At 40.1% G+C, this 22,761-nt stretch overlaps 1 protein-coding gene across 1 annotated transcript; it reads right to left on the bottom strand.

The window, feature by feature from the left end:
* Positions 1-278: 278 nt before the first annotated feature.
* Positions 279-20,408, bottom strand: LOC137298405 (probable G-protein coupled receptor 139). Its single transcript, XM_067830666.1, has 2 exons — positions 20,306-20,408; positions 279-2,581 (listed from the first exon to the last, which is right to left on the bottom strand). Exons 1-2 carry the CDS (start codon positions 20,377-20,379, stop codon positions 1,411-1,413), a joined length of 1,245 nt encoding a protein of 414 aa, XP_067686767.1. The 5' UTR covers positions 20,380-20,408; the 3' UTR covers positions 279-1,410.
* Positions 20,409-22,761: the final 2,353 nt, after the last annotated feature.

The raw sequence follows: 22,761 nt of genomic DNA on the forward strand, positions 1-22,761 counted from the left end.
AGCCGAAGATGAATGACGTTCGTAGCGAAACATTAAAATTAATTGAACATGCATTGTGTAACTACGGAAATAATGAATGTTGTTTGTTGCAATCTCTCCGATTTAATATTGCTATGCCCTAGGTTGTGTTTCCAAAGGTCATAATGTTCGTTCGCCGAAATGCCAACGCAACCTTGAACAACAAAGTAACCTTTTAACGTTGACAATATCTGTTTATTTACATAAGAATCAACATATGGTACACATCCTTTGACAATAGTGTTGATTGTCCCCTTTAACACAGGCAGTCAGCACTAAGGCAAGCGTCAGTAGAAAGCAAATACATAAGCTAAACAGCAGTCTCAGGTACAACGAGACGTTACGAACGAATTCATGACTTCCTTCCAATTATTTCCAGTGATTTAATGATTCATGGATACGTAAAAGATGAAATGACGCATTTTAAATACAGGAATGTTACGAACATCAACAAATATTTTTTAGTACAGCTTCGATTTTTAAAATGATATTTTCCTATCAATAAAATAACGTCCACGTTCACTTGTGCACATCAAAATGGTTGTACCTCCAAAATCAACCAATCAGCTTTTGCATTGTGAGGGGTCTTCAATGCTATTGGTTCATTTCGGAGGCATCATCACAAGAGGATTCACGGTAGAATACCATGAAACTGTAACCTACCAATTCGTTAGAAAAAAATAGTGTTCTATTTATGGTTCCCTTAAAATACATAGTGTACCGTTAAATTAACATAACTATTAAATAACGGTGATTGTTAAACGTTTATAAATCGTAGCAGGTAAGAAATGCCCAAGTGAAGACGCCGTAAACATTCATTAGGGGTGAAGACATCCAACATAACATGAACAAAGAAGCCCGGAACAATATGTACACATTTCATATAAAATGTAAATTTCGAGGGTGTATCACAGTTGCTGTATCACACATATATAGAATGAATGGTCTGTAATTGTTGAGCAGCATGGTGTTTGCAACAAGGACACACATCCACACCACAGTCAGATTTGTATGTGTATGTTGCTCAGCTCAACGCTTGAGTCTAAAGAAAAATACTGCAGTTATCAAGGGAATTACTTTTGAACACACGACGTGAAATAAATCTCATGTAGGAAGTACGATCGTTGAGCAATAACGACACTGGTTCATAAAATTGCCACTCGGAGATCTCTTTATGGTTGGTCAGTCGTAAAGTATTCACACGATGACATTGCATCAATCTCAGATCAACATTTCTTGAAGTTAGGGTAGACATACCCTGATCACGCAGAGACAACACAGTCGTTGTCTAATCCTGACAACAGCTATTTTGTTGGTTATCTGCTGTCATGGTCAGTAAACACGATAATAAACAATCGGAAGAATGATCCACAGACGTGTTTTTCACAGGTGTCAGACTTCTGACAGGAGTCCATCTTTGAACTTCCGGCTTCCTATTCGCACATGCAAGGATGGACGTGGTCGACCTACCAGTGACAATCGTCGTATTTGTGACTCTTCCATTTGAACTGTTGGACCACAACAAGGCCTACAGAATAAATACACAAAGTTTCTCCAAAATATTGTGTTAAATATGCAATAAATGATAAAATTACAAGCCGAATTGACAAGAAGTAGCAAGTCTGTGATCTCCCGGACGCCTCTTTGGAGGAACTTCTCTTCATAATATCCGATTCCGAAGAATGTCGACATGATGGCATCCGGGGTTATGCAGACGAGAAACACGATGATGACGACAATCAACATGACGGTGATGCGGTGCCGTCTGCTCGACTTTGACCTGCCGATTCTGCATCGTCTCATGCCGTAGATAATACAAGTGTTAAGGATTATGAGAATACACAGCGGGATGATTGAACGCAGAAAATTCTGAAGCCAGATATACGTCGTTGAAAATGTATCGTTCATCCACAAGTCAGATACCTGCAGATCGTAGTAATGGTGGGCAGTCGTATTGTTGTATTGCTCGACTGTCCGGTAACGCATGGCGTAGGGAATAGCCAGTAGACTCATGATGAGGAACACTGACGTGGAAATAGTCCTCGCTCGTGATATACCACAGTAGTGCTTTACTTTGGTCGGGTGACAGACATAAATGTATCGCTCCACCGCCACAGACACTGTCAGCCACGCGGATATACACAACGACGAGTTGAAAATATAGTGCGCGTAGGGATATAAAAATCCAAACGCCCTGTTCCCTCTAGGGAAGTCAATTTCCAGTAACAAAATCACCATGAAGTATAGAAAGTCACTGATCAGTTTGATACAATCCGAAATAGCTAAGGCGAGAAGGTATACATTTGTTGAAGACGTCATTTGTTTCTGGCACATGACGATAATACTGAGTACATTTCCAACCAATCCAAACGCACACACGATGGGGTAGCATATCAGCCCTGTCACAAAACGGGCTTGTACGTAGAAGTTCTCATATCCATCGCTCTCCCGGATACCGCTGTACACGACGCTCTGGTTGGCCAGCTCCTGCATCTCGGCGCCGAACACCTCCGAACCCTCACGTGAGACCGTCATCAGGTCAAGGGTCAGGTCACTCTGGCTTCTGGAACATAAAAGTGATAGAATGTTATCAACAGTTAAGATATTGATTTGATTTGTGCGATTTTAACAACGAACTCAGCGATATGACAGCTACACTGTATATGACGTCGCTCTGTTTACAATCCGAGTCTGAACCAGACTGATATCATGAGCATATATCTGCGTAAACGGGATACGGTGGCATCAACCAAGTCAGCGACCCAGATCCAGTTCGCTGCCTCTTAACGTGGATTGCTGGAGACCAATTGTAGCTCTGGTTTTTACGGGTCCCAACAGTGAAATCTTTTATCATGACTGATAAGTGAGCGAAAGCTCACATTAATTTCACTCTCGCTTATTTCAAGATGACAGCATCGCAGGAATTGCCCAGTTTGGCAATTGGCGTAGTCTGCGGGTTAAAAAAACGCTTTGGAGGCAAAGTCATTCATCATCTGGCTCGCTCCTATGCAACGTATGCATTTTCATTTCCAAAACATAAATTATTTTCATATTGGCAAATGCGCCCAAACATTCATTATCTCTGAAATCTCTGCAGACGAAACAATCCATTACACAGTTGAGACTTCATCACACTTGAGGATTACCATGATAACAGCGACTCTTACTAAGGTCAGTACAGCCTGCCATATTAGCGGGAACATTTTCCAAATGCATTTCGAGTCAAATGAACTTATCAAATATTTGTTTTGCTGACCACCGAATTTGTTTGCGTCCAAGCGATGTTCATTGTCCCTTTCAGTCAAACCCACGATAAACGATCAGAGTGGGTGAGTGAGTGAGTTTAGTTTTACACCGCCTTTAGCAATATTTCAGCAATATGAGGGTTTCACACATTGTGCCCACATAAAGGCTCACACCACTTGCAAGTAAAAGTTAATCACCAATGTTTCATTTACATATACTTATTATATATGTCAGTCTAGCAGAATCATGATATACTTTTACAACCACAATTATTGTATCTTATTTCATGTCTCTAACAATACATGTACATGAAGCTTAATATCGATGAAAGAACCGACATCAACACATTGAAAACTGCAAACGTTTTTCTCATAAAGTATGACCATGATACAATTACACAATTACTTTCTTTCTTTTCGTCATCACGCTGAAGATCCGGGTTCGCCCCACATGTGTGCAATGAGTGAAGTCAATTCCTTTTGTCCCCCGCCGTGATATTGCTGGAATATTACTTTTACGCTGCTTTTAGGAATATTCCAGCAATATCACGGGGGACGACACCAGAAATGGGTTTCACACATTGCACCCATATGTGGTCCTAGGTCTTAGGCGAGACAAGCCGGTTTGTGAACCTTAAAACTTCTCCAACGTACCACGCGTTAGTGGTCTGAAGCAACGACACAGGGATATTTGTAGCAGTCCACCGAGTATGTTTTACAGGAATGTTTTGGTCCCGCTATATTCAGGTGAACAAGGGACTTTGCATTTGCGTATGTTGGGTGCCACCGGGACAAAACACGCTCACTTCTTCGAGAACACCTGGGACATTATCATTACGTGATAGTGATTCATAAACAAATGCTCAAGATTACGGTGGAAGGTTATAGGCGAATTGTTCTAGCAGACATTTGTTATAGATGTGAACAGGTTTCTAAATATACTCTAGCTTTTTTCACTGGCTGAGCTGTACTTTTGTTTCAGAACAGATGCATGGGCAATCAATCCAGTATGGCCATGTCTCGCTCACTGTGAAGAATTGGTATTCAACAACCAATGCTTGTCGTACGAGTTCACTAATGCGATCGGATGGTATATGCATATGATTGTATATCAAATACATAGATAGGTGTTCGAGATGTCAATCACAAGGTTGTCTCGTCCAACATCGAGTATTTACAGACAGCCGTCATGTCGCTAGACTACCTCTGCGTGCAGTTTTGAACAACAAACGATACAAATCATCTACCGGTCAGGTTAATCGCTTTGTATATGAATCATGGTGATATACATAAATACAATGCAGAGGGAAACTTAATATATTTTTCAATATTAAAACTCCTAATGGTAGAATATAAATGCCTGAGGCAGCAACAAAACCACGGATGCACAAAGCATGTTTCAACACAAAGTGTGCATTCTTCACTACAAATGCATCGTCTGAAACACAGAGTGACGGAACAGATGTTTTTAAAAGTCGTGTTAAAGAAGTAAGCCTTTTTCATGATCACAGAAGGGTAGTACCCCCCAATGAAAGGCCGTTAAGGAAATACGATATTGCTAAAGTTCACCATATATTTCTAACTGTAATACATCAAAGAGATATATCCTATCCATTTTCCGATTTCCTATCCGATTCATGAACAATAGACCTCTCTGACATTGATTGCCTGAGAACCGTTGCCAATCGTGTTAAACAATGATAAATGCTTCTTTAAGCAATAAGTGAAGACAACGAGTGAATCATTTCGAATTCCCAAACCTTGCCGAGCACAGTTTTCGTATATTAATTGAAAACAAATCGTATAGACGTGATAAGGTCTATGACAGGAATCGACCGGCAAGGGATACCACAGGTTCCATTTCATCTGAAAAAATCCGTGGCAATACAAACGCCTACTCCAAGTCATGACAGCAGTGAATCAGGTAACCCTGACACCAAAATGCTTTTAATCATTGAAAGGTTAGTTTGAAGGCATTGTCTCGTGCAAGACACACATTTATTATTGTAACTCGAAGTCGGATAACAGTTCGAGTGTACCGATACACAGTCTGAGTACTGATACAGACTTTTGCTCTATTTGCCGAGAAAAACAAACTCTTTGTCTTCATCGAGGATTGGCGCTCCCAGTATCCACTCAAATACCTCCTGCTTCTTCCAAGTCTAAAAAAAGTCAATAAAAAACATCGATTACTAGTTAACATGGTTTATGCATTTTGTGTGATCTTTGGAGAAGTACAATATTGCCAAGTGACTAGTGGAGTGCGTTTGGTGGTTCTTTAGTGTTCTGGGTCAACTTGACGCTAAACCAGCATGATTGGGAACACTGAAAATCTAATGGCTTCGTGCACGATTATGTAAGAACATGTAAACATTAACTTTGCAGAATCAATATTCGGGGTTTGAAGTGAAGAATCTACTTTGAATCGTTACTGGTAATTCCATGGACTCTAAGAAGTAATGTGAGGTAGAATATAGATTTGTCACACTGTACAACGCCTTGAGGATATTATTTCTTGCTCTTTCCCCATAAGTGTGTGGCATCTTTCATGTCTTTTTTCATTTTTTCCACATTTGGTTCGAAGTAGTATGTGGCTTAAATAAATACTAAAGCTTTTAAATAAACATAGTTCGATGCTCATGTTCAGTCAGAGAGTGTTTAACGTGTTTACAAGGTTCTATTTCTCCTCCTTCGTAAGGTCTTACGTCAGGTACAAAATTTTAATGCATTTTTGCAAGTCTGGTTCTTTTTGTGGCCATTTTAGATTTTATTTTTGGGGATTAAACTTTCTTGGTGAAATACAGATTCTAATACTTTTGTTAAGGTTAATCCCATGTGGAATTCAAACCCACATCCCCAGATTCAGGCATATAATCGCCAGTACACAACGTTAAGGTGAGCTATCTAACCCACTCAGCCACTGATGCCAACACTCATTAGAGGAGTACACAATGTCCGTGGTCTAGACAAAAGGTTGTTGTGAAAGTCGCAGTGGCTGAGGTGGTGTCTGAGGTGATCTGACGGCTCACTTTGTGTGCTGGCCTGACTCAGAGGACTTTTCCCAAAGAAAGTACTAGAATCCGTACTGAGAAAGTGTAATCCCAAATATAACATGCGTCACATGTGATCACTTTCTAAATGACACTGTGTATTCACAATTGAGATATTCATAAATCTAAGGACTACATATATCAACAAAAGATAACGGATATATAGAGTACAAGCTACGTTCAGTCTGGGTTTTGATGCCAAAGGGTAGAATTTGTATCAAGTACTATCACCGATGGTATCCACATATTGTCTGCCGGACTGGACTCAACAAGCGGTTCTAACACCACTGGAATGAATCATCACAGCAACCAATTCTTGTTTATTGCATAGCAAAAATTCCATCTGTTCGGCGTAATTGACGAATGTCGATAGGACATTTCCCGGAGTTCCAGCTGTCCTCCATCATTGATGATTTAATGCTGATATTGATGCTGTGTTGAATTCCGTCTGCTTTTGAGTGCTGTTGTGTCCGCTGCCACTGGTTTTATGGACAATGGATTTGCGCAATGGCTGGAGACTGGAAAGATGATGTTATCATACATGCGAGTATTACTGGTGAACACTTGAACTGCTCTTCACCTATTGATTCTTGGAAGGCTCATCAGCAATACACAACATTCTATCATTTGGGTACAGTATAAGGGGCTAAGATGATCTTTATACAGCTCGAGGGATTGTCTCTGGAGGTATTAGAAGAGCTGCCGAGGCGACAGAGTCGTTATTTCCTCCTGCTTTATAATAGCTCTGCATTGGTTAATGTTCGATTAATCAGCAGTGTTATAACACAATAACCATACTCCTGTTCAAAGATATTTGTGATAAGATGGCAACGTGAGGATATAACAAGACCGAACATCTAAACAGACTGTCACGGGGGAGCAATGTCTTGACGACGTTTCTTTGAAACCCTTTCGTTACCTACTGGGTTGTCGCATGTCGATCCCCACCCATTTCACAAAAAATGTGGCATTAGACAAAAATACTCCCTACAATAAATCACCAGTGCATAAATGTATGAGGATTATCATCCTATTTAATGAGTGAATGTCAGATTCTGATTGACTGAAATCGATTCCGTTATTTGAGATGTATCGCGCTGACATCTGAAAAAAACCAACTGAACCTTTTCGCCATCCATGAGACATTTTTCATAAAAGTCAATTGTTAAATTAAAACGGTTGTTCTTGAAAAAATTAGAGCATATTTCTTCTCTTGCTTGCTGGAATTGCCGAACGGCTGGTAAAACATCTGCAACATACCAAATTCGGTATTGTTCGGATATTAACGATAGTTTCCGAATTAAATACATTATGGTGGACAACCGCATAATTGATTTCTGTCGCATGTTTGTGATCAAAGTGGACAGATGCCTGCTGTATTCATTTCCGTTCTTGACAACACCATTCATAGAACAACTGCGAGAGAAGGATATAAACCATCTGGTCTCGTAGTTCTTTTCTAGATACCTTTACGCTTGGAGACGTTTTGTTCAGGCAACATTAAGACAAAGGTGATTATTATTGAATGACCTACCTACCTACCTACCTACCTACCTACCTACCTACCTACCTACCTACCTACCTATCCTGAAAAAACTAGCGGTTGTAAAAATGATTGTATATATCTATGTTACCACACTGACTCGTATATGGTGCTTTGAGCTGACAATTCGTTTCGTATCATGTTGGCTCTAAGATGGAAACAAATTGACACAAAAGCCACGGAATTACTCAAATCTCACACAGGCCCGTCCAACAAATAAGAACGATAGTTGTGAGCATTGGAACTGACCTAAACGCATCTAAGACGAACTATGTAGAATTTCCCCTTTTAAAACGTGTAGGACAAAAAATAGATCTCTTGCTGTGAAAATCTGATATTGTGTTTCATTCCAGCGATCGCTGTAATCTGAATAAGAAAATCGAAAATAGACAGTGTGGTCAAGAAATAAGACAGGTGAATACCCTCGTCATTACAACTTTGTACATATAGGAATTGAAACGTATCGATCGTCTAGATGGCTTTGACACTCCACGTATTCGAAGTATCCGCCTAGGGGCAACTAATCCAATTTAAGTGGAGTAAAGTAAATATATTTCAGATTACCTATTGTCGCGTGCCCCCGTCGTCATCTTGAAACTCCCATCTCCTAAATACCATTGGGCTTTCGATGGAAGACTTAAGATCGAGGAACGCCACTAGTCGTATGTTGCACATCTGGTTAAACAGACCGTACTTAACTAAGTTCCCAAATAGGCAGGTTCCTGTTAAGTAAAGATCCTTAAAGAGTCACACCATAATTGCAAAACGGGTCCTTTCACCCTTATCTCGACTGAAATGAGGAATTTTGTGGCTGGCGTTATTGACACCTTCTTCCATTTAAGAAGCAATGCGCGATTCTTTAAACTGCTTGTCGGTTGCTTAAAATCATAGGGATAAATAAACTATATTATGAAAGTTATACCCATTAGTTCGTTACAAGTGTGCTCGTAATAAACGTCGTTCGTCTAAAAAGGCAGTTCCGCACGTTTTTCATTGTATTAGCGGACGACATGTGACATGAAGCAATGTATTTGCGAAATGTTTCTGCGAAAGACATGTGATATAAAGTAATGTATTTCCGAGAGGCATGTGACACAAAGCAATGCATTTGCGAAAGACATATGATATAAAGCAATGTGTCTGCGAAATAATGTGACACAAAAATAAACATTTGAGAAAGACATTTGACATAAAGCGAAAACACAATGTCTCGGTGAAAGACAATGTATTTGCGAAAACAATGTATTTGCGAAAACAATGTATTTGCGAAAAACGTGACACAATATAATGCATTTGCGCAAGGAATGTGTCATAAAGAAATGCATTTGCGCAAGGAATGTGTCATAAAGAAATGCATTTGCGCAAGGAATGTGTCATAAAGAAATGCATTTGCGCAAGGCATGTGTCATAAAGAAATGCATTTGCGCAAGGAATGTGTCATAAAGAAATGCATTTGCGAAAGACACATGACGCAACCTATGTGCGAAAGACATGTGATTTAAAGCAATGAATTTGCGAAAGACACACAAAACAATGGATTTGCGAAAGACATGTGACACAAAGCAAAGCATTTGCGAAAGACAATTTGCACAAAATAATGCATTTGCGCATGGAATGTGACATAAAGTGATGGGGCGCGGTTGGCGAGCTGGCTAAGGCGCCAGGCTAGTAATCCAGCGAGCTTGGAGGTACCGGGATCGAGACCACCTGTGACCGAATCTGAAAAACCTTGGAGTCAAGTTTGTGTGCAGACTCTTTCAGTGTTGCCACAGCCCCTAGTGTGCAGTACACAACCCTGTGCACTTAAAAGAACCCACGAATCCGTTGGTAGATGACCAGATGGTGGCCACACGAATACGTACAAACACCTAGTTGCGGGTACAGCAACGTACAGTAAACATGGACAAAGTACTGTGACTATGTGTCCCAGTCCACCCAGCTGTGAATGGGTACCTCGTAAGGATGTGAAAGCCATATTAACTCGGTGCGCCTGGTTAGGCTGCAAGAGTTGTATGGTCCCCAGGGAGCTGAGATTGAAAATACGATGTGCCGTTGTTATGGACATCCAATGATCGAGGGGAAAAAGCTCCCTCTAGCAGTTGAACTAACTGGATATCGGCGCTATACAAATATCTAGTTGTATTGTATTTGCGAAAGACGCGTGACATAAAACAATGTACATGCAAAAGACATACAAAATCACGTTTATATCGAACACGCTTGTAACGAACAAACGGATATAACAACCTACTTAACCCCTTTTTATCAACAAATTTTCACAGGATTTTCACTTTCTTCCGTTTTAAGTCGAAAGGAATCTACTTAGTCAGGTAAACGCGATATTTCGTTCTCTCGAGTTGGTATCTTTTAGTTACATTTCGCTTTTACACGAAATGTTGCACAAAAGTTGAATGTTGTACAATGCTGACAGACCAGCGTCAGATTTAGATAAATTCAGTAATCGTGCATCACATTTACTATACCATGCATAGACATATAACAAAAGAAGTTAGAACAAAGAAAATGAACCATTCGTTTGGAAACGTGTCCAGAAAGGGAGCCACAAATGGTTTAATTGATTTTCCACTTGATAAGCTGATATATACTTCCCATCACAAAAAGTATACAGAAAATTACGTTTATGATAAAAATGAAATAGACTAGCTTTGCCAAATTAGGCTCTAACTGTAACTAAACTGAAATTAATGTACGTCGAGACTTATAACTTTGGTTGTGGTGCTCAATCTCGCAATCCACATATAGGCATTCTAAAACTGTGTATGGAATTGCAGCGTTTTGTGGCAAGGACAGAAAGTAATAAAGAAATGACAGTGTTAAATCAATGAACGACAGACATGGAATACGTTTGAGGATGCCATTACAAGAATCTCATTAAACCTCGACAAATAAAACGTTACTCTCTGCTTAATTGTCACGCGTGTCACCTTGTAGAACAGTCGAACATTTAATCAATAAAGGTCAATAAAAGATATCAAACCAGTTTTAAAGTGTCTTAAAGTAAATTGACCGCAACACCGAAATGGGAAATATTGACTTCACAGAATGTTACTCTCATCTGAGTGCATTCAGTTCAAGGTCGTGGAGTGAATTATCAATCAAGTTTAATTTCGTCAAAAGGATTACTTATTAACCGAAAAAAGTAACTCCAAATTTAAAGATAAAGTAGATGCACACATTCCCTGTATTCGAATATTACAATAAGAATATAAAAAAAGTACTTGACGACTTATAACCACGTGCCTTATGATTGTGATAACGTCTTTTTCTCAGCCATTAACAGTATATAGATAATAGCATAGGTTTCTGCCTCATCTAAGGGACACAACTCTGAAGAAATAAGGGACACAACCCTGAAGAAATCAGCAAAATATTTGCACACACATCCACTACAGGCATGTTTTGTTTTGTTTCAAATTCGGTGTCAAGACAGCTGCATGAGCCCCATTGGCTGATGATTGGCCTCCACAGTTCACTCTTTGATCCGAGCTTAACTCATGTTTCACCAGCTGCGGTTATTCGTTCCTTTAAACACCATGTACGATATAGAAACCGTACAACATGGCACCTGGAAGCTCCCAGAAAATTGCAAAATTGAGCACCTCACTCAATTACGATGAGTTCATGGTGCATTCAGTTTTAAGTAGATACTCAGGTGTGCCTCTTTGTAGGTTTGGCAACCTTTCTGAAATGAATTACGCCTGAGCATTTAGAAAGTGAGATATTACCTTAATGTGAGATGAATATTTGGTCGTTCACATCTAACCTAACGTCGTGGATGCCACTAGTGTGAGACACTATATTACTCCAGTACAGTGGTGTATTTAACATGTACTGGACTACTTCAGATGCTTTTCTGCAAGATTTGGCAACATTACGGAACGAACATATCTATATAAAATCATTACCTTAAAACGAGACGAATATTTAGTCGCTCACATGCTTGATTGGTGTATCCGGTGAGTATTTCACTGAGAATTAGTCATGGCGGGATCTCATGCAGTGAATGTAGTCTACATAGAGAAATGCGACGCATCAAGCTACCAAACATCTACACGGTGAATTGCAGCGCTTCGGGCTACCTAACCTCCCTTGAAGAACATCTGTGTAGTAGATATTACAGATACTAGCCTGCATCTCCCTGCATTGTGCGTTCATTGATCGAACCACAACATGAACCAGTTCAACCACTCATAACGAGTCTACTGTCAGCACTGTAGGTTTTCTAAGTTACACAAATTGATGAAACATGCCTTTTTTGCCTTCCAGGTACACGAAACTGGCAATATACTGATATTGAACTGTATAAGGGCCATTATTTATAATATGTTTTGATCTCCTTTTACATGTTTATATTGCTCACCTCGGATAGCCGATTGCATATTGCCCATGGCAGGTGTTGTACGTGGTCAATATAGAGGAAGAAATGGTACGCCTTTTGTGCGGATTAATGAAGCATTTTATCGAACTGTGACTGTTTGTTACCTACAAGGAAACAGGTTAATTAGGGTGCATCTACATCGATTCCTAAATTGTGAAGTGATGCGTTATTTGTCAAGTTGGACTATTAAGTAGAATCTATTAGTGTATAAACCTGGTTTGTTCAGTGAATAATCCCCGAGGGCACGTTGTCAGTGATAATCACAAGGCAGTTAAATATACATTATTCATAGAATAATCTATCAAAAAGATTAATCTGTATATTCAAGTTGGGTGAAAGGGAGGGTGGGTCAGCCCTTTAAGGTGTTGGAATTCACCTAGATGGGTTTCAGTCCCTAGGCGTGTAAAGATTCCGATATTCTTGGCTTCAGGATCAAACCTCCAGCTGCAGATTTCCCTGACCGGCGATCTTTGGCTTGTCGGTGCCAAAGCCTCATGATGGGTTTCACAGGAGTGAGTGAGTGAGTGAGTGAGTGAGTGAGTGAGTATGGTCTTACGCCGCTTACAGCTGGGGAACTAAATACGGGTGAGTGAGTGAGTGAGTGAGTGAGCCACACTCAGCAATATTCCAGCTATATAGCGGCGGTCTGTTAATAATCGGGTCTGCACCAGACAATCCAGTGATCAACAGCATGACCATCGATCTGCACAACTGGGAACTGATGACATGTATCAACAATGTAAGGGAGCCTGACCACCCGATCTCGTACCTTACGACAAGCATAGTCGCCTCATGTGGCAGGCAACTAAATATGGTCCTCTGGAAATAAAACTCTCATATTCAACGCGACGAGCGGACGCTTTCACCATAAGGCTACCCCACCGAAACTTCACGTAACTGGGAGACAGCTAAGTCCCAAATCTATTTGTCGTTTCCTTCATCAGTGAACTGACACACGTTGATGCGACTGAACTGCTGTTCAAAGCAGATTTAACTCATTGAGCAACTCCAGTGGCACGACTTGTCCTCAGCAGGAGCACACAGGCATTTGATTAGGGGCTGGTCTTAGGTTCTCGTTCATAAGTAAAACTGCTTTGCTGGCACCACGCCCGTGCCCATGGGTTCATCTAATGAGTAAATGTCTGGAACCTGCATCTCTTCTGGGTTTTCTTGCACTTCAAGCTGACATGCAGTGATATGACCGAGACACTTTTCAAAGGGCGTAAACACAATTCACTCATTGTAAATGAAACGTAAATGCTACCAACTATTCGTTTTGAAAAGACCTACACAACTACATTCTTCTATTTTGTTAACCCCTTTGAAGCTGGAACACTCAAAGTCATTCAATAAACTGTTTATGCTCTGAACAAGATCAAAGCTCTTTTTCATTCAACCATTCAGTATTCGGGTGCAGGATGTACTTATTCGATTCTCTCTTTGATTGTGCAACCCGCATTGTTTACTAATGCGGCATTAGCAAATATATGTGGCCATGATTTACAGAATTCCAAATAAAACTCTACAGTTTTTTTATTTTCTCGATAGTGGCATTCAATGCCAAATTTATATATGATCTAACTATTCGCATAAATCAAAACATAGTTAAAATTGTTCAAACATACATACTTTTAAGTTGTATAACATGTACCGAATCCTTGACTTGTGAATAAAACATGTTTAACACAAAAATCGAAGTCATGCAAACATAGCTGAAGCTGCATCTTATAATTAATGCCGTTCATACAACATGTCAATGTATATGTATGTTTGTGGATATACTTCAATACCTGCGCCTTCGTGAAACCTAAATCGAAAACAAAAGCCTATCATCTCTGTTCGTACTCTTTGAAGAGACCCGTGAAGGTCCCGGGGTAGAATAGGCCTTCAGCAACCCATGCTTGCCATAAAAGGCGACTCAGCTTGTCGTAGGAGGCGACTAACGGGATCGGGTGGTCAGGCTCGCTGACTTGGTTGACGCGTGTCATCGGTTCCCAATTGCGCAGATCGATGCTCATGTTGTTGATCACTGGATTGTGTGGTCCAGACTCGATTATTTACAGACCGCCGCCATATAGCTGTAATATTGCTGAGTGCGGCGTAAAACTAAACTCACTCACTCACTCACTCACTCTGTGAAGAATGTGAAACTATGATGAGAACCACACTAGTAGGAACCTGCGAACACGTTAAACAATGACATGTAGAACTGTCGAAGGGGCGTGCTGGTGTTTCAGTCTGATCTGAATAACACGAATTATGTTCAGTGGCATAAGGCAAAGTGCAGCAGAATGCATGAAGGAGACGAAACAGCAGCGTTCTCAATGTCTCGGAGTAAATGTTCCGTTCTCCATTGGTCTGCCCTCGACAATAGTGCCGCATGAAGTGCACGACATCAGACAAATGTCGGGTCCTAACCTGAGGGCGTTCCTTGGGCGCAAGAGCGTGTGTGTTGTAGACCTGGCGTAGTAAAGGGGCAATTAAACCAGGGCAAAGAAATATCCTTGAGTATAAGTGACCATTACCTCGTCTGAGCGATGTTTACTGTAAAACCTTATTGACAGAAATTTCCCCTGTGGTTTGTATACCTTTTGAGTTCTATCAATCCAGCAACTTCTTGGTCCCGATGGGATAGGCTCATCTGGCAGCTAACTCGGCCGGTCTTATTTCACTGTCGTAAAGTTGAAGTCACGGAGCGAAAATAGGTTACCAGAATCAGGAAGCGAAAAAACGCAAGGAAATACTGCTGATAGAACCATCCATTACTCACAAAACTGGAAAATTCCTGCTTTTCGGCTTGTCTCGATGATGAAGGAGCTTTGTATAACACATCGAAATATGCCAAATGCCTTCATTACATGTTAAGAAATAGTGGCCTTTATCGTTAACACGTGTGTTGAACTTCAATCTTTAACGACACACTTAAAAGCGTTTTGGACGTATTATGATAATACAAACCTTAGCGACACTAACATACCTAGCTACCAATAATTTAATAGACTTTCAGAGGTGGGTTTTCCAGTTTTGATAGAAACGAAAAAGTGAGCATGGTTGTTAGACGTGTTAGACGTATCTAAAGTTGTAATCAGTCGATGTCTTGCCAGGGTAAAACGGATGTAGCAGGTTGATGCCCCGGTTAATTAGAAATGTAATACCGTGGCTGACAGTAACAACATAATTTAGTCTAAACGTCAAATTCTGCAACATCCTGACAAGCCTGGGAGCTAAGGCAATCAACGAAAAGTAAGCAGTCTGAAAAAGTAGTTCAATTACGTTTGCAAAATGACAAAATATATATACAAATGCTCTCAAGTGTGGTTTAGGTGATTGGCGTATTACTAATGATAGTATCCTTCAAAACCAACTCATGATGAACTGCAAAAAGTCAGAAAACTGCAAATAATCAAGTTATTTTTTGTGAAGATTCTCTTAAATCATTATGAATAATACTTTCTCAAACTTTATGAAAGGGTATTTTTAACACATCAAGATAATCATGAAAAATTCTTTAATGAACATTGCGCCATGTATTTAGTTGAAACGGACAATGATGAACGATTTTTTGCTTCATTATACCATCAAGCACAGTCATGTGGCGAGACAATGAACGCACATTGACGTGAGTATTCACGTCTACAATGTATGTAAGAAGATAATAAATCATAATTGACAACGAAGAAATTGCGCAGCTTTGGGTATAAAAACACGTTCTTAATGACATAGACAAACTGATGCATTGGTTTCCAAACATCAATTTTCACACATGCCGATTGTCTACAAACGTGTTCATGATACGGTGACTTCTTTTGACTTATCGATACTATCAATTTTTTACTTGACTCCAAAGCCTTATAAGAAACATAATCCATTCTCCATTTGTATTGGATTCCCCAGGTCAGAACCAAATCCGCAACGTGAGGGATTATGTGGTACGACCTCCCACATATGCGACCAAATCTCTGTCTCAAAGATCTCTCATAATCCTTCTTGCAATCAAAGAGGACATTCCGTATTCACAATCAGTATTTGAGATAATGGAATTACAAAACGTGTGAATTCACACTCGTTGCAGTGTCAGAAAACGGCCAAATTTCAATTTTGTCAATTAAGATGTCACTTCGTCACATCTGATCACTTGACCTGTCTTTGCAAGCCTTTGTGATGGTGCCATCTGTGGGGCAGGATATGCTGTTCGGCCTAAGAACTATAAATGACAATTCGTAAGCAAATACGTATATAATGCAGACGGTGTCCTGGGGATCATCAGTCTGAAAGTGATTCAAATTGTGTTGAAATAGCCAAAGATAAACAAAGATACAAACTTACTGCAAAATATTCTAAGCGGCATTTTGTCGTCAATTGACGTCATCCTCAGACGAATGCGAGGCCCTTTGTCTGTGATATCTGGCCAATAGGATGCCAATGAATGCCCTCCGTGATCCTAGACAAGTCTCCCGAAGACAAATGACAAGAAAGCTTAACGAAACCACAAACGTTCCGCAGCTCGTTTCTGAGTGGTTGGCAGTCACGACGTCATGCAGTAATCAGTCTTCCCACTGTGGAGTTGGAACACTGTCGACCGTCAGGAGGCCAATGGGTACCAAATAACAATGTGTGATATCAGTTTCAAGTAGCACTGACTTTTGTAATGTTTATGTCGTGATCATAATGCCCATGTGATCATGTTGCCCATGTGATCATGTTGCCCATGTGATCATCGGCCATATTCTTTGAGCTTTCGACGACGACGGTTTGACACTGTGTGACTTTTATTTCTTGCAAATGTCAATAGCAATGTTCTACTGCTCTTTGATAATCATGTACAAGCATCTCGTGCACGTTGTGCTCTTGACTGCATGATGGGTGGTGGGGTAGCCCTGTGGATAAGGCGTTCGCTCGTCGCGCCGAAGACCTGCGTTAGATTCCCCAATGTGTGAAGCCCATTTCTGATGTCCCCCGACGTGATATTGCTGAAAGCCGCGTAAAAGATAACATGACTTCATGCCTTCCCGCATTAAGGAATTGAGATGTCAGGGGTCACGCAATCATTGTGGGACAGAATATATCAATATATATACTTTTTGGATGACATTCTGTTATTATCAAAACATTATCTGTAGCAAATTATATATTTCTAATGGTTATGCTTTTATGATTTTGTTTTTATCTGAATTCTTGATCTGTTATGTTAAATAAACTGTGAGTATTTACGTTAGAATGTTTAGCCTTCATAATTACAATGTGTATGCGTGTTCAAATAGAACACTCAATCGATTTTGTGTTTTTTTATCTTTCTCTTTGTTGTTGACTGACGCCGCGCTGAGCAATAAACCAGCTATATGGCGGCAGCTTGTTAACAGCCTGGACTGGAATAGACAATCCAATGATCAACATCATGATCATCTGTCTACGTAAATGTGATCAACATCATGATCATCTATTTAAGATGGCATGTGTCGACCAAGTCAGCAAGCCTGGCCATCCCGTTAGTCGTGAGGCATGGGTTGCTGAAGATCAATTCTAACCCGGATTTTCACAGGTATTTTATCTTTCTACGTGATCGTATTGTGTGAACAAATTACATTCAGTTCACCCGTGTGTTGAGTCAGCATACTTGCACTGTGTTTTCGAGCTCGGGTTCGTTAAATGAATATTTCGTAAAGTATTTAAACAAACTCCTCTTCTCGGTAAGTCCTAGTGGACAACAGTGTCGCTGACGGGAATCTAACCGTAATCAACCTGATATTTACTTTGTCATCAGAATGTACTCGCCTGTCAACAAGATGTTGGTGAGTATTCTGCGCAAGCTGTATTTCCATGACAGTACCATTTTACTGAGAGTTCAAGTCATGAATTATTCGCGATCTCATACGAGGCGTAACTGCCGCGAAAGTTAATGGTCTTTATCTAGAGGAACGCGTGACCGGAGTGGTGAACATTTGAGTGTGAACGGTTTCCCTATTGACAACCCTGGTTCCTTGTGACAATATTAGTATCACGTCGACAGTAATTACAGTACTGATACTATATTGTTAAACCTGTTTAACAAATCAATGTACTTCACCCACATTCCTGTTGCTGAAATAATTATACTTCTTACATGAGCCATATATATTCTCTCTACGACGTGAACTAAAACTGCTCGTTTACGTTAAGGCGGACAGTACTTATTAATTGATCAGAACGAAGCCCGCTCTTTTGTATTGACGCGGAACTAAGTACCATTTTTACATATCACGTCTACTGTATACACTTCTTACATTAACGTGACCTAAACACATCTATTACATTGATACGAAATTAGTACTCTGCTTCTTGAACAAAACAAGATTACTACTTACTTGTCCTTATTATATTGCTAAAACACACGTCTACTAAATAGACTCCTAAACACTTGATGAAAACTGTACGTACGCCTTACATTGACCGGTGCGGTGGGCTAGCCTACTGGTTTAAGCGCCAACAGGTCAGACGGAAGGCCGGGTTCGATTCCCCACATGTGTGAAAACAATTTCAGATGTGCCTGCCGTGATGTTGCTGGAATATTGCCAAAGGCGTAAAACACATCTCACTCCTACATTGGCCTGAGTAGTAAATAGTGCATAGTCCTGAATGGACCGCTAACTAAAAACCCTGACGACAAACATAGTCCTTTCACATCGATGCAAAGTCGTTATAATCTAGCATGAACGCGAATTTAAATATATATCCAATGCATTGAAAAAAAAACATATTTACGAATTCTGCTAGCACTAGTTATATCCAGCACGACGGTGCCTTATTAATTTATCAGGATTACTTTTTCACTGGGTATTTTGTAAACTACAAGTGTTCCATATTCGTATGACAGAGAATGGAGCAGCTGATTTGAGTGCCTTCACGTGAGACAGTTATTGGCTAGATCAATCTTTCTGATTAGGAAACGCCAATAACAACAGATCAATCTCATGAAGCTTCAAACGCGTCCGATCAGAATTGTTTACCATACCGTTTGTGTCGGTACATTTAACAGATTGCGGTTTCCACTTAAATAGGTTTTGTTTTTTGGACTTGTTTTATTATTCAGAGCATACCCAGGTAGTGTATGAACTATTTGACGGTTTACTTTACTTCCACTTTCATGTAACTGTGTTTTGTTTCTGATTGGTTTTCCACTATTATCATAACGTATTTTGAGAAAAAATACAGCATTATTAAATGACAAATGTGAAAACATGATTTGCCTGAACACATTCAATTTAATACAGTTTCATTGTAAATTGAACAATGCATGATTAAACGTGGATTCATTTTTATGTAGTCATCATTTGTATTGACGACCTGATAATAATTCTAAAACATATATTCATGGCGAAGTCGGAATTATACAACGGACTCACGTGGAGACTTCTCATATTACAGAAATGTTTTCTCTTGAATTCACATCAGACTTCACTGCGATACTAAACATGATTTGCCAAGATGATAATGTCACAAGGAAACAAAAACACGGTTATAGTAACGAAACCTAATGCTCAAATGCACACTTTTTTCCAATGTGGCGAATATGTTAAAAGCCTTCGTCTTACGTTTCATTATCCCGGTGAGGCATTTCCAGCTTGCAGGAACATGATTTTTTTTCTTACCTTACTCGTCGTGGACATGGAATTGAAGGATTGAAACAAGGACTGGTCTGCCTGGAGTCTGAGGGTTGTGTCGGGTATCCTCGTTAGACACATGATATCAATGTACTACCGTTACGTTATGACAAATGCGTAAATGTGAGCTGGTGGCATCAGCCAGGCACATATGAGCATTCATACAGGTTATATAACTGTAATAATCGTCACAATTCACATCAAACTCCGTTATACATACCCTGACCTTACCCACCATGGCTGATATCATCGTTTAACATGTGCAGAATTTATCACTGACGCAATACAAATGCGTCCTACTTTGAGAGAAATGACAAAGCAATATAAGTATATTGTCCTCCTTGGATGATCTGTTACACATCTACTTGGCCTGTTTGTAGAAAATGCTAAATGAAATAGAGATGTTTGCTCACCTGTTAAGGACAAAGAGATGGGTTTTCCTGGAGCTATCCACGGTTCGTGGTTTAGAACCCCCGATTCCGAACATGAAGATGCAACCATAAGGTTGTTCCAGCCATCGAGGACATCTGGAACTAGAACAGTGTCGTACTGGTCATTTCACACCAGAGAAGTACCATCGCGTCTCGTATACATCGTGCATCCAGGCACCGTCCTTCTCAGTTCAGTTTCATCACAGTGCAACAGTTGTGTCAGATATTTGATTCAACAATTTTTATGTTTTCCAGTTTATAGATGGAGTAAAGTTTCGTTTCTTCGTCTAATCAAACTTTGGACTTCAGAACTGTTTATCCAGTGGAAAGTGGAAGACAGGTATTGGATTGGTTCTTGGTCAACTTTTAAGTTTCTATCTTACCAATCAGGTCTTTTATGTTGCGGATGTGTAGCGACTGTTTTGACACGTCTTTACTGAGTGACCCTCCGGGACGCCCAAGTGGTCTAGACGTTGCAATTAGTACATTGTTGATCCTCTCAAGAATACAGAAACCGGCATACAATAAAAACTAAGTCAAAGGTTATACTTCTTCGGGATGAACAACGTCAGCCGCACACGTTCGTCCGAAGAAATAATAATTTACTAAATAGTCCATTAAAAATCCGAAGAACATTAATTGCACGTCGTGCTCACAAGTAAAAGTTCCATGAGAAACTTAAGTTATATCCGTCTAGATCCAGATACCAGAGAATCTGTAAGCACTCTTCGCCGGCAGTTTGAAGCAGTCAGCCTATACAACTAGAAAATGACTGGCAATCAGGGAAGGCGCACCGCTTTACCGACACACCAGCCTGGCTTCAGGTGCGCTGGGAACAAGCTTGATGAATCGATGCTTGCCTTTCGTCGGTCTCCGAACGACTGAGAGCTACCACGGTTCCTCATTTGCCGGAGCCTGGCGACCGCATCTACGAATATTGACGGCGGCGATAACGGCGACAGAGGGAACCTCCGAAGCATACCTCTCCCTTGACAACTACGAACGCTATGGACCCGCGTTCGCCGATCAACTCAGTAAACACGGGAGGCAGGCTGCCAATGAGTCCAATCTGCTGATTTGTATTACTGGCGTTGCCAGGGTTGATGAAGAAAGTTTTTGATGAATCGTTTATGGCCTCTTGTCCAAAGGGCAATGGGTTTCGAGGAGTGAAAATATTAAACTGTTAACATCCATGGCTGCTATTTGTTGTGAGAGACCTGGGGTTGGCGGCAGACTGTGATATTCGTAATCCTGTGTTTGACGAGTTTGGTTAATACTATTATGTAAACATTTTCATCATATAGTGAGTAGTTTCTCGGCAGGCTATAACCAACGGATAAAACGATTTTCGTTATGGCCATATAAGGATAATGATGCAAAAGATGAAAGGTCAAGTTGTTGCTATGTTTAGTGTTTACAAACAAAACATCGACAGTCAGCGGTCCATTAAGAATTAACCATCGTGACATTTTGGAGATCAAGACCCACGTAATCAATCACGATGAAACGTGACGTAATCTCGACGAAATGCGACGTAATGGCAATTTTACATCACGTATTGACTGTCCTATGTGACGTAATGCCAAACAGGTGTGACATCCTTGTAGATGTAGTTTAACGTAGTCTCCCTTTGATGAAAAGAAAAAGACTTCATTTAGCGGGCTGATGGATTATAACGATTAACAAGTAGACAAAATATGTGATTGCAAATGTTATTGTAATTATATTTAGACTGGTTTCATTTGGTTGGTTGTTGTCACAGTTTGGATGACGTCTTATATATAAATGCGCAACTTACAAAAATATATTTGTAAGAAAACGAAGTGTTTGGGGGATAGAAAGTATCTTGTATGAATCTAGTAACGACGTATTAAGCACGCCACGCCAAACTAAATGCAATACCTTTCACTAATGCAATACATCTACCATCCCAAAACACAATCGCGTGATATTTATTTTACCTCTGTTGAACATACGGCAACAGCATGCAACCAGATTTGTTTGACTCGTTTCCATAGAAACCATTATCTGAAAGTTGAGAGTGACGTACAGTGACATTCACTCACTCTATGGATGCAGTTATACTTATATTTGTATGATTGGTCATAGTTACAATTTTCGTAAAATGAGCTTAATGTCGCAAGGTTGGCGCATGTTTTCGTATGATATAGCGGATGTCGAAATTAAATGTTCTTTTTTAAGTTGAGTTTAGTTGAGTTGAGTCACATCGGCATTATTCCAGCCATATAGTGACGAGATCAATTATGCATTTATTACCGTTCTACGACCATGGTTGTAAAAACATGTTTCAAAAACATATATTATCATTTCATTACTATTTTCAAAAAGCAGAAAATATATTAGCGTCAGATGACATGTACCGTGTCCGTGACCTTCACTCGACTCTTTTCAGCCTAGTAACGCTCAGGTAAGGTTTG

This window comes from Haliotis asinina, chromosome 10 (genome assembly GCF_037392515.1).
Source record: "Haliotis asinina isolate JCU_RB_2024 chromosome 10, JCU_Hal_asi_v2, whole genome shotgun sequence".
Lineage (NCBI taxonomy): Eukaryota > Metazoa > Mollusca > Gastropoda > Lepetellida > Haliotidae > Haliotis > Haliotis asinina.

Bases quoted from the DNA above. Each gene is read 5' to 3' on its own strand.
- LOC137298405 (XM_067830666.1), bottom strand. From the start codon at position 20,379: ATGTTCGGAATCGGGGGTTCTAAACCACGAACCGTGGATAGCTCCAGG. The intron at 2,582-20,305 runs GTGAGCAAACAT...TTTATGTTCCAG, and splicing joins CATCTCTTTGTCCTTAACAG to AAGCCAGAGTGACCTGACCC.